Source organism: Myxocyprinus asiaticus, chromosome 15 (genome assembly GCF_019703515.2).
Source record: "Myxocyprinus asiaticus isolate MX2 ecotype Aquarium Trade chromosome 15, UBuf_Myxa_2, whole genome shotgun sequence".
Taxonomy (NCBI): Eukaryota; Metazoa; Chordata; class Actinopteri; order Cypriniformes; family Catostomidae; genus Myxocyprinus; species Myxocyprinus asiaticus.
The window spans coordinates 6,182,882-6,196,229 of NC_059358.1; the positions used below are offsets into that span (position 1 = coordinate 6,182,882).

The 13,348-nt window shown below is 35.2% G+C and overlaps 1 protein-coding gene across 1 annotated transcript; it reads left to right on the forward strand.

Moving 5' to 3' along the window:
* Positions 1 to 8,216: 8,216 nt before the first annotated feature.
* Positions 8,217 to 12,113, forward strand: LOC127453178 (serine/threonine-protein kinase DCLK3-like). Its single transcript, XM_051719402.1, has 5 exons — positions 8,217 to 8,601; positions 9,876 to 10,021; positions 10,109 to 10,247; positions 10,922 to 11,029; positions 11,343 to 12,113. Exons 2-5 carry the CDS (start codon positions 9,876 to 9,878, stop codon positions 12,060 to 12,062), a joined length of 1,113 nt encoding a protein of 370 aa, XP_051575362.1. The 5' UTR covers positions 8,217 to 8,601; the 3' UTR covers positions 12,063 to 12,113.
* The last annotated feature ends 1,235 nt before the right edge of the window (positions 12,114 to 13,348 follow it).

Consider the following 13,348-nt stretch of genomic DNA (forward strand, 5'->3'; position numbering starts at 1 on the left):
AATGTACAACATTAAATACGGTGACAGTATTAAACTTGTACAGATTTCATGAGTATTCATAATTGTACATACTTATATTCTTACGTGAAGTGTGGTTCTAACACAAATAGTCCTTTTTTTTAAGTTTGTATAGACACTGAATTATTATACTGAACCATACTGATGTATTGACAGCATCTAAAACATAATCATTTTACATATGAATAACTTAGATTTACAAATTAATTTTTATTGAATCCATGAATATTGAATTTGTGCAATTAATTATAATTAAATTTTAATAATTTCATTTTGTTGTGCTTATAATCAATTAAATTAAATGCCATCACATTTATTTAATGCAGTTGATACACTTACCTAATTATACATTCTGTTCTATGTGATTGTTGTGTTCAACTTGTTTCAAAGTATTTTATGACATTCACCAAGACTAAGCTTTAAAATGTTTAACATGTTTAGTTAAATGATTGCTTAATCATAAAATGTATATGTTGTTTGCCAGTGGGACACAAAAGGAGTTTTTAGAATATGCTGTGGCTCAAAATAATGACCATAAAATACACCACATGGTCGTCGAAAAGTCCGTCCAGTTCCTTGTGACTGTCGACGATCCTGTCCATCCCCCTGTTACATTCGACAAGTCTGTTCTGTTCCCTGTGCCCACTGACGAGCCTGTCCAGTCCCCAGTGGCCGTCGATCAGCCTTTTGCTCAGTCCAGTGGCCAGGTTCTCTGTTTGTGTTTTCATGTTCGAAGCATGGTGTCTGGGTCCTGACTCATCAGCCTAGTTCAGTTTCTGTTCTGGGTCGGGATCCGGACACTCATGCTCCGTGTCTTGTCTTTTGTGAACGCATGGCTTCGGTTTCGGTCCTCTTGCCATGCCCTGTTCTGTCAGTCTTGTGTGTTGTGTGAGTGCACATGGCCTTGTTTGGTCCTTCATCACCATGTGCACTCGTGTCTGTTGTAGTCTCCTGTGTTAGCACATGGCTTTGTGTTTGTTTGCTATGTGCTTTCCTGACCCCACCTCCTCGTTACCCTCATCACTCTCCCTTTTTAGTCCTTGTTATGTTAATTGCCTTCACCTGTCCCTCATGTTCTTTGCCTCTATATATTGTGCCCTCTTCCCTCTTGTATTGGTCAGATCGTTTTGTGAGTTTGTTGGGTCATTCGCTCGTGCCTGGTGTGTTCCTGTTTCCGGTCAGTTCCTGTTTATATCTTTTTCTGTTTTATGTTTTGTTTATTCCTCTCCCCCATGAGAGTTTTGTTTTGCTTGTTTATTTTCTGTTGTTTAATAAAATAATACATTTTTTCACTCATTCCTGCATTTGGGTCCTCATTCCTTCTAATCCTGTGACAGGATCATTTAGGATATCACAGAATGTCTGGTAAACAAATCTGCCAGTTCTTTACTGTAAATTTAATCTACCATAAATTGTCCTCTATAATATACACAAATGTAAGTTTGATCAGATGTTATCTATTTATGATTACTAATTACTTTAAGAGACTAATTACTTTATTATTATTACTGCAAAAAAGTGGCATAATTTGAGAAATTTCAAAAAGGCTGATTATGAAACAGCACAGCAACATTATTGTAAATAATATTTAGATTCAGTGCAGAGTAGCTTATGGGTCCTGAAGGTTTTCACTTCGTGTTGAACAACAAAAATGACTGCCAAGGTACATGCTTCATAATCGTGTGTGTGTGTGTGTGTGATTATTGCGAAAGGAAAAAAAAATGCAAGGCATCCATGAATATATATATATATATATATATATATATATATAAGATGACAGACAGATGGATAGAATAAAGACAGGCAGACAGACAAAGATAGATATGGTTCATTGTATCTTGGAAGACGTTCCAGCAACGATGTTCATTTGATCTTGAAAAGACTGTGTATCTGCTGTCTGGGGAGATGAAATTACAGGCGTCATGCTTTTCCTCTGACATCTACTGTAACTCACTCATTAGAAGATCTTACTAGCAGTGGAACATGTCATTTATTATCATCATCATGGCAACATACACTGATGGCTCATGACAGGCAGTCGTGTGTCATTCATCACTGTCACACATAGCATTTCAAGGATTATCTCTATCTATCTCCAATAACCACTTAGCAACACCTTAACAACCAGTCAGAACACCCTAACAATGGCCTAGCAAAGCCCAAGCAACCACCCTGGCAAATACCTAGCAACCACTCAGAACATATTAGCAACTACCTAGCAAGGCCTTCATTCCTTCAAATCCCTCCATAAACTTCCCAAGTATTAAAATTACACTTGGCTTGTAACCATCAACAGCTCGTTTACTTAAAGTACAGAGGCCTTAAAATTCATACTTTAATCTAACCTTTAAACTGTTAAATGTCCAGGCACAGCTTTGTCAAGTCAACATTCAAAAGTTTGTCTTCATGAACTTTCAGAATTAATAAAATTCTTGTGCATCAGTTAACATTTATTTATGCAGTTCTAAGAGAACTTTGGCAGTGTGTGAGCACTGATACTATAGGCTATATTTAACAGACTGGGCAGCCAGTATGCTAGAACACAAACACAGGGGATGCTAGGGGTTTGTGTCTGTTTCCAATGATCTGTCCTACAAGCAGCCATTGCTTTACTAGCCTGCCAGCAACCTCACTCGCCACTGGCAATCCACAGAGCAGTCTGATAAATTGATGGGTTATTTTTCAGATCAGAGTGGGTGGACCGCAATTCAGTCATATTTTCTCTCATGCTTTGGACACTGCCATGAAAAAAAAAAACAAGGCATATATATGAGATATGTACACTTCATATCAGACAACTAAACCACATTTGTTTGCTAAAGTAAATATGAATACAAACATTTCAATCTATTTTAGGAATATTTAATTGTAGAATTTGTAACTGTTCATCTTAGAGTCAACGTGAAACTGCATTTGCATCGCAATTTACCTCCATTGTGTGGACATATTTTTTTAGGCAAAGAGGATATACAATAAACTATGTAGGGCAGGATTTGGTTTTATGCAGCAGTAATTGATTGGATTGTGAATAGCTGTCTTTATATGACAGGAGTATGGTGATGTCAGCCAAAAGGAAAAGAAGTGTAGCAAGTTTGTATAGCATTTTGTGTAGCACTGATAAAAGATTACAAAAGACAAACCTTTTGTTTCTTTGAAATATCATGCACCAATGAATAATGCACAATAAGACCAGAAACGCAGGTATATACTGGGAAGAATATTAACAGGGGCTGGCATTTAATATGCATTACCAAGACAAGCTATGCAATGCTTATCTAAGGAGTTTGAATAACCAGGAAATGTTCTCTGTCAACACCTCTATGGGCTCACTTTCCTTTACTGCCACCAGAGGTGTCATGCCCCTTCAGATTTTTGAGCCAAGAGGATTTTGAATGGTTTATCTGAACTTCTAAAAGTGTATTTGTATGGTAGGCTACCTTCGATAACTAAATTGAATGATTATTGCATGTACCAACGAATGTCAGTGGCAGAAATCTTTATTCACATGTTTAAATTTTGTCAGTTTGTCAAATCTAATCGAGTCACATACTGTATGTTCCGCTGTATGCGGCGTCCAGTGCTGATTCAGAGATTGTGTTTACGGGAAAGTGCGTTGTTACTGTAAAAACTAACTAATTTATTGCATCAACTTCAGTGCAGTTTACGTTTGCCAACTATGTCTGATATCTGTGGAACAGTCAGTCAGTTTTTTTTATAGTCTAATATAGATTTTGTCTCTGTTTTTGTTTGATCGGTCGCTGTTCATTTGCTTTGGTGCTGAAATGCATTTGACAGGTTTTGCGGCATCTTAACACTCTCTTTTATTCATGTTTAAAGAATGTAGTGGCTTATTATACTAGTTCAGTGTGAATCCTCTCCTTTTCAGCCATGATAAAAACTTTAACTAAGGAAAGGCGGTTTTACATGGTTCCTCGGTAGCTGTGTGTTCCGTATTCAATGGGAGAAAGGCGCCGTGGGTGGCTGAATAGATCAAAGCAGCAGTGCTTGTGTTTATGAGACATAAGTCATTTTGCTTCATGACTGCTTAGCACACACTGCGCAAGATAAAAAAATAATTACAATTTTTTTTTTTTTGCAGCTGCTACGTGTCATTGACCACTCAGACACACATGACTTTAATCAGCTAGAATTGAGCTTTTAGTCAATTCCCCGAACAGTCTGATCGATCGTTCCCTATTCCCTATATAGTACATACTGTTTGGGATTGTCATGGGAAACAAAGGCAATGAATGAGTATATAAGTAATTGCGTAATTATACTGGGCTGGCTATTTTTTTTTTATACATAAAGCTAAATTTATGAAGACCCAACCTGTTTTAAATATTTTTTGAATGAAGTGCACATGTTGTTTTAGTTCATTGAGATGTATTAAGAGGAAGATTGCCACTAAATTATTTAATTTATTGGAAAGTCTTGGAATTACCTAATTTTGGTTTACAAAATTAATGTATATTTTTTGCTCTTTTTCTCTTATTCATCTTTTTTTTCCTCCTTTACCATTATGCTGTTGTCTGCTCAGCTTAGTTGAGATGTTTTTTATAATGTTTTAGTGCCTTGTTTGTTGTATGTTTGACATTTTTGCTATAAAAAAGCAACAATAAAAATATCCCTATATGCATTGTGTGGCCATATTTAAGACATTTAAGACCATATTCATGGTTAAAATATGTTACGGCAAAATAACACTCTCTTCGAGAAATGCAAACCATTTTATTTAGTACATTTTCTGAGTTTTATTAGCTATCACTAACACGGAATACGAATACAAATTTTAAACGATTGCCTCATTCAGAAATAGGCTTCATGTTTTCACTCTCTATTGAGCTGAAGCAGTTGTGGGCATCATTGCGTTTGTGCTGGTGCCTATTGCACCACCTCTTGTGTCATGTATGGAAAGTGGTTGCAAAAAAAAAAGGTGGCAAGATCGCAAAAATGTATGAAAAACTGCCTGAAGATGAAGATGAAGAAGACACACGCCAACTCACGAAATGTAACCAATTACAGGTTGCGGTGGCAGACCTTGTTGCCCCCTCAAACAAAAAAGGTGCATGACGCCCCTGACTGCCATCCACTGCTCATCTGGTCTCCAATCATGCATCTGTACTTGTTTATATATTTTTATCAACACTGAAAATAATTTCGTATGAGATACCTTGCAATTGCATGGCTGTAAGTCTGTCATATTGAGCCAAAAAACTGAAGTCCAACCTCCGCTGTATGAGTTGGTATCACCCAACTAGACGGCGGTGTCACGTGGTATCTGTTACTTTTCTCAGCGCTGGCCAGGATGCATGAACTCACAGTCGTTTATTACTGGATGAGGATTTTTAAAAATGCTTTTATAGATCATGCCGAGGTGGATTTTCATTCACAGGTATGAATCCTTGCAATTATCAGTTTTTATTAAAAATAACTATCCAGCGTAAAATGTCTCCAAATGGATATAAAGTGTTCTTAGATTTAAATGCGGATGAATGGAGGATTTGGTTTTCGGAGCGTCAAGTGCCCCCTGCAGGAATAAAACTCACAAGACAGTCAGTTGCTGACAATGTGCAATTTCGGTCTGTAAGTCTGTTACCCACTCAAAATTTTGAATTTAGAAAACATGAAATATATCACAAAAGTCATATGTGGAGTCAGTGAAAATGTTAAAGGCGTCCATAGTAATTATCAGTTTTTTTTCATGGTGAGGAAAGCAGATAGGCATTTTAGATGAGCAGGTAAGAATTGTAATTTTCTGAAAGGGTAAACAAATTTCTGAAACATTAACCCTAATGCTTTTTCTGAATATTTGATATGATACAGTGTATAAATATTTAAGCGTATGCATTGAATTAGGGATGACACGATTATACAGTTTTACTATTAACCGCTATAAAATATCACTGTTAATTTAACTATAAGAATTTAGAATCCACGGTTAAAAACTGTGAAATGCTTTATTTACATGTGGTAAAAAAATTATATATAATGTAAAAATATATAATATAAAAGAGTTTTTCTGTAGATTTTGTAAGCCTAAATGGGAAAACTCTTGTGCCTGTGTGGGTACTGAAGCTGTTGCTATGGTTACGGATGGTGGCCATGTGGTGCTTTAATGGCCAGGTGTGCAAACTGAAAATTAACTTTCAATTCATGTGAAACTAAAGCTTAAACAGACAAATTCCAAAATATAACAGAGGAATCGAACTACCAGACTCATTACCATAAAAAAAAGCGACTTAAATCGGCTGTTTGGCAGCATTTAAATGATTGACTGAAGACGACGGATGTAAAACAAGCAGACAGAAGTCCTTGAAAGACACACATTCTACAAATGGGACAGGATGCTCCACTAATCGTCCAACAACAAAAGATGCCACTTTTTGTAATGTTTAAGCATGCTGACAGCACGTAGTTACTATCAGTGAACTTGAAAAGTTGCGTCTTAAATCGTCCTCATTATTTAAAGCATTGCTTCTGTGCAAATTCACCGCATTCAACAATAAATGTCAATTTTAGTCATGATCGGCCTGTAAATTGCCTGCTGTAAGTAATGTTATTATGCATAGTCCAAAGGTTTATTTTTAAGGTGTTGTGGACAGTATTTAGAGTATGTTGCTGATTCTTTATGTTGGAGTGTCTGACAGATAACGGATTGCTTTAATAAACTGATGCAGAAGAAAAAACTGTTTAATGCCGTGAACTACATGTTGCACACCCACAATAATCTTACATTTACGCACTTTTGAAGCACTCTGTTTACACTTAAGCACATCACTGAGCTTGGGATAAGCAGTGTTGTGACCTAGATTGGAGCATCTCTTATTACCTCCTATTTTGTGTGTGTGTGTGTGTGTGTGTGTGTGTGTGTGTGTGTGTGTGTGGGCAGGTTTAAGTGGTTTACCAGGACTTTTTTTTAGGTTATAAACTGGTAATTACAAGGGTATTATGCTATAAATGTGGTTTATGAGGATATTTCTAGTGTCCCCATAATTTTAATCGCTTAAAAGACATATTAAACTATGTTTTATTGAAAATGTAAAAATGCAGAAAGTTTTTTGTGAGGGTTAGGTTTAGGGGTAGGGTTAGGGTTAGGGGATAGAATCTGTAGTTTGTACAGTATAAAAATCATTATATCTATGGAGAGTCCTCATAATGATAGCTGCTCCAACATATGTGTGTGTGTGTGTGGGTGTGTGTGTGTTTGTGTGTGTGTGTGTGTGTGTGTGTGTGTGTGTGGTTGTGTGTTAGGGTTAGGGTGGTTTACCAGGATTTTTATTTTTATTTTTTTATTTATTTTATTTTTTTTTTGGTTACAAACTGGTAATTACAAGGGTATTATAAAATGCATTTTTTGCACCAGTGCTGTTGCATAATAAGAAAATGTGCATATATATGTAAAATCGGTTAACCGCGATTTTTTTTCTCAGACGGTAATCTAACCGTCAAACACCGGGCATCCCTATGTTTTATATATATATATATATATATATATATATATATATATATTTTTTTTTTTTTTTTTTTTTTTTTAATTTATTTATTTATTTTTTTTATCTGTGCATTAATTTGAACTGTTATTATGCATTGTGTAATGTAATGAAGCATCACGACCCCCATTATCTCTGCATGATATATAACTATAATAAATGTTTGTTGACAACAGCTCTCAGGCAAATCTACATTTTAGGACTTCAAGATTTAAAGGAATAAATCACCTCAAATTATATTTCTGTCATTATTTACAAACCGGCTGAGTTCGAAATGGCATAGGCCTTCTACTATACACTTGTATGAACGTATACAAATACAATTTCAATACAACAGTGCCATCTGTTGGCTTTAATACATTGGGCTTATAAAAAGCACGAGAACTAAGTAGGATTGTGACCTAATTTTTTTTATTTATTTATTTGTATACCACAGAAAAATTTAATTATAGTCCAAACATATATATTCATCATCATCATGGTAACAAACACAATCATTATAATAAAAATAATAAATAAAGAAATAATATAATAATTAATAGGCCTCTTTAAGGGCACTAGTCTGTTCTTGCTCAACACTTAAAGTAATAACTGTCTTGTTCTGACTTGATTCTTGTTTTAGGAGGGTGTGACATTTGCATTTGACCATAAAATCCCATAGTAATGTTTGTTTTAAGTAGATCTCTCCTCTGGATACATTGTGAAGTTAGGGAGGACAGTACATTTTTAATTGAACGATTTTATAGTCATTTTTCATTTAACTTCAGAAATCACTGCTTTTAGTGTTCTCTAAAAAAGGGGGCTTTCCTGACTATATTTTGTCCTAAACAAGTAGTTGCTTAGAGATTCTTTTTTAGACATCTCACATATTATAATATTTTTTCCTTATTCAAGTCTTTTCACTTTGTGTTAACAAGTAACACGTTTTTCTTTTTTCTGATTGCACAAAATGTATGTCATCTGTAGATGCACTTCCAATGTTGAAATACGGGGGTGTGGTTATAAAAGAAAGATAAATAGGTAGAAATTCTCCGATCCTGTTTTATTTGAACACATTCACTGCCATCAGACACTTAACCTGCTTATACAGGTAAGAAAATTCAAAACAACAGTAAACTAGGCATTTTTGTGTTGTGTTATGCGTTAATACCAATATTAGTGATTATAGTGTTGTGTTTCATGTTTCTTCTGATTTGATCAGCTACAAGTATCAAGGAATCACTGCTTTTGTCTGTGTAATTCCTATAGATTGCCATATGGCATTTGTGATGATTATCAGTTATGGTAAACACTGACAATATTGGCGGAAACATAATAAAACTTTTATTTTATTTTTTACCTGGGGGGTGGGTAGATGGTAATCAAGGCCACCTTAACTTAAAGGAAACATGACTTAATTTTATTAGGCATGAAATGGGCTATGATTATGAAAGGGTTATGATTTCTTTTGCAATCCAAATCCAGTTAGGCTTCATTTTTGTGCAGTGTGTACAGGCTTAATAGAAATGAGTTTTGCCTTCGAGGGAACATGTATTCGGTTAAATGACATGTGTTAATGAGTCTTTACTGTAAATCTACTTTTAACATGTTTGGAGGTAATTTAGCCAGATCAACATGGAATGTCTGGTAGTGTTTTATTACAAATAGAACTTATTTCTCTAGTTTGTATCAATACATTTTGAAACTCATGGTTATATTAGTTGTCTAATGGTGGGGATTTCCAGAAAATATACCAGATAACCCATTATACATTCTACTGTACATGCTGTTAGTTAATTTTCTATACAAATCAGTAACACATCTGACATTCATTCATGCATTTAAAACCAAATATTGTAACCAGAACTATTGATTTTTGTGAGATTTTCGGACAAACTCAAATGTATTTTATTTATTTTTTATTTAGAAATAACACATATATTATAAAAGTAAAAACATCAATATTGATGATGAATGCTGAGATGATAACTGAGTACTAAAATCTGAATCTAAAATAAAGCTGACTTTTTTAACTAAATGAAGCATATTCATGTTCAATCACTTTGAAAAGCAAAGTCCCAGATACTGTATATTGACAGCAGACAAGAGTTGAATGACTAAAAAGATCTGAGTTTGACGAAGGGGCAGAACCAGGATGTGATCTTTGAGGGGGCATTTTGATCTTTAGGATGGTCAACTGTTTATCTCTTTTTCTGACCGGAGGTTCTCCTCCTTGATAATTTTGCTTGGGTTGGTCCCCCTTGATCGTGTTTCGCTGTTGCCCCAAGCCCCCCTCCCCACATCTTCCCCACCTCAGACCAGGACAAATTTTGGAGGGTTTTACGGTTTCTCACATTGATGTGCCTCTTCTGACAACACCACTAGATGGCGTACTCTACACAAACACTGGCTGGGGGCTGCTTTGGGAAAATATACAAGGAGAAGTATGGAGAGACATGGGCTGCTGTGAAGAGAGTCCCTCTTGGCATCATCAACAAACAACAGCTGGAAAGAGAATGCAGAGTATACCAGTATGTATATATCTATATAAAATGTCTTAGCTAATTCCTACTTACTGAGCTTGTTGGATAACCATGAGAACTTACTTGTATACACAGTAATGTTCGGCATCCCAACGTTGTGAAACTTCTTGGAGATCCGTGGCTGAAAGACTCCAAGTGGAACATTCCTTTGGAATTCATCTTTGGTGAAGACCTTGAGACAACCATCTTTAAAGCGCAAGTTTCTAAAATACAGGTAATGGTGTATGACACATCCCAAAATGACTATTCAGTCGTAATTTACACATCTTTATGTAGTTTTTCTAAACCCTCATGATATTTTCCCTTCCTTGGAACTCAAATAGAGAACTTTAGCAGAATGTTCTGCAAGGTGCTTTTATCTATAGCATATGGGCAGATGTTGTCAAGCTCTAAATCTGACCAAAACTTTAAATATTTGGTATATATTTGGTACCATTAACATAGCCCACATGGCTTGTGCACTATATTCCAAGTCTTCTGATGCCAACAGAGTGAGAAACAGATTTACAACACAAACACACTCATTTGAGCTTGTAAATACTGTGTGGCACTTAAGGATTGATGCAGAATACGGGAAGCTTTTCGGAGGGGAAGTGAATGAAGATGTCAGCTTCGGTTTCAGAAGATTTGGAATATAGTGCATAAACCAGTTTGTCATTTTTGGAGCTCAACTGCATCTGCCCCCATTAATAATCATAGAAAATAACACCTGTGACATTATGCTAAACTTCTCCCTTGGTGTAAATGATTTTCATTTTGGCTGCAATATTTCTTTACAAAAGTACTATACAAAGAGCATTTTTGACTCTTGAGATCGTATGTTTGGTGGAGCTAAAATGCAACACTACAATAATGTATCTGATAATATTTATGAGTATGTATCTTCAGCTGACTCCAGCAGTGAAAGGCACCATCATAACTGGTATGTGTGAAGGTTTGCTTCACCTGCACAGTAAAGACATCGTCCACCAGGACCTCAAACCCGATAACATCATGGTGAGTCGGACACAAACAATTGAGGCAATTGTTGCCATACCCTAAGAGAATAGAGCTATAAAATTCATGTTGATGATAATATAGGTAAGATAATTTGCCTTAAGAGATTGTTTGAAGTCATATTTTAATCTCTGACATTTCATCACAGACTTTGGTACCTTTGCAAATCTAGACATTTTTGAGATCTCTTTTAAAAATCTAGAAACTTTTATAACTTAGATACTGTATTAAAGAGATCTTCTTTGGGATTTTAATCTCCAGTGGATGGTCATTAACAAAGAAAACAACTCTTGCTGCTTTCTTCCCATTTCAGGTTGAGTATCAAACCCACCGTGCTGTTATCATTGATTTGGGGCTGGCTAAATTCTTCAGAAATGAATTCACCTCTGCAGTAAACATGGGTAATGAGGCTTACTCAGCTCCAGAGATCCTGCAGATGAATGGAGTTCGTGACAAGCGTTCAGACGTTTGGGCCATGGGTAAAATCATAGCTGAGGTCTGTGTCAGGTTCAGGTTACAGACCCAATTTGTGTCAGCCAGTAAAATTCGGGAAACTCTTAAAGACCAGCCGTACTGTATTCCTGTGTCCAGTATGGTGGAAGTCAATCCGAACTACAGAGCAACTATGGCTGCAGTTATCTCAGACATTAGGAGAGCTGGTTCAACTTCACAAATGGACATGAGGCAAAGAGATGTCACAGTGACACAGACAAATGAAGTTAGAGGAAATCAAAAGTGGTGTCCACAAGTGCCCGCTGTACCTAAGATGGAGGTAAAGAATCCTCCTATGGTAATTTATCGGCAGGATCCACCTCATCAGAGAGAGGCGGTGAAGGCATTAGTCCCAGTAAAAGGTGAGGCCTTAAACAATCAGATGTCCCTGATGTCATTTCCTTGCCCTCTTCCGGAAACCGGAAAAGTGACTCAGGAACGCTACAATGAGGAGAAAGGAGCTCTAGAATATAAAGAGATTGTCACGAAAGGTGGGAAGATCATTAAGTATGAGAAAGTGCAAATAACCAAAGATTCTTAAAAATGAGCGAGAGTATACTTTGTCTTCTGACAAAATTGCTGATATCCTATGTCCATTAAAAAATATTTTTGTCTCATTTGTCATTAATGTAAAGGATAAATCAGTAACAAGTCAAAAACTCCAATGTGTATTTCTTAAGATTCATAATTAGGAAAAACTTCACATATACCCGCTTCATTCATTCTGACATTTTAGACATTTCATTCAAGTCTTCCAGATTTGTAACTTTTTTTTAACAAGTAACCTAAGTGGGACACTGCTATTTACCAAAGATTAGGCATGGCCTATTTGCTAAAAAAAAATGTTTTTTCATTAATATTTATGTTTGTAATATTCATCATTTAATTCAGCTTTTCACTTATTATACAGTATATTATATAGTGGATAAAGACTGGAAATAGATATTAATAATTTTTGACTTTGGGTTTGACAGTTCGGTATAACTGAAACGAATATAATTGCTATTAGTATAAATGTTAAAAAAATAAAATAAAAATGTGATCACATATTATTCTGCATTTTATATTCAAAAAACGCTTTTTTTTTTTTTTTACTGTAAAATTCTTAGAGCATACACACTATTTGTTTTGTTATTCACCATTTGTATTTCTTATTATTGATGTGTTAACAGTTTACATTTTAATAAATGTATCTTTGTCCCTGTATCAGAAAACAAAACATAGCTTTATATGGATTCTAATCAATAATCTGATAGTCCTGTTGGCCATATAGTGCACCGTCTGCAGGGGTATTTATACGATCCATGTGCATACTAAAGAGTTTAAAGGGATCTCAAACTCAAATTAATTGGGGGCAGTGTTGGGTGTAAAATGATTACAAATTAAATATTTACTGCAATCTAATTGCCTTTTTAGTCAAAAAGTATTGTAATGCACTGCATTTGAAATTTTAGTAATCAGATTACAGTTACAAACTCTCAATTAAGTTAATTATTTTTAAGTACATTACACATTTCTAAAAGAGTATTATTTATGTAGAATTTAAAGCATGAATTATGTCCACATGTATGTCTGAAAGGCGTACGCCCCCTAATGAGTCATTGTAAAGGAGTGTATGACTTGCATGCAACAATGAAAAAGGAGGAAATATATACATTATTTTGAATTCGATGAGCAAAAACAACAAAAACTTACTGTGAAAAGTGTTTTAGAAAGTAACTTACAAGCAAAGTAATTAGTACTTTGATTACTTTTCCGACTAAATACCAGTAAAGTAATTTGATTACAATTGTATAGAAGTAATCAAAAATTTGTTGTGAATTTCTT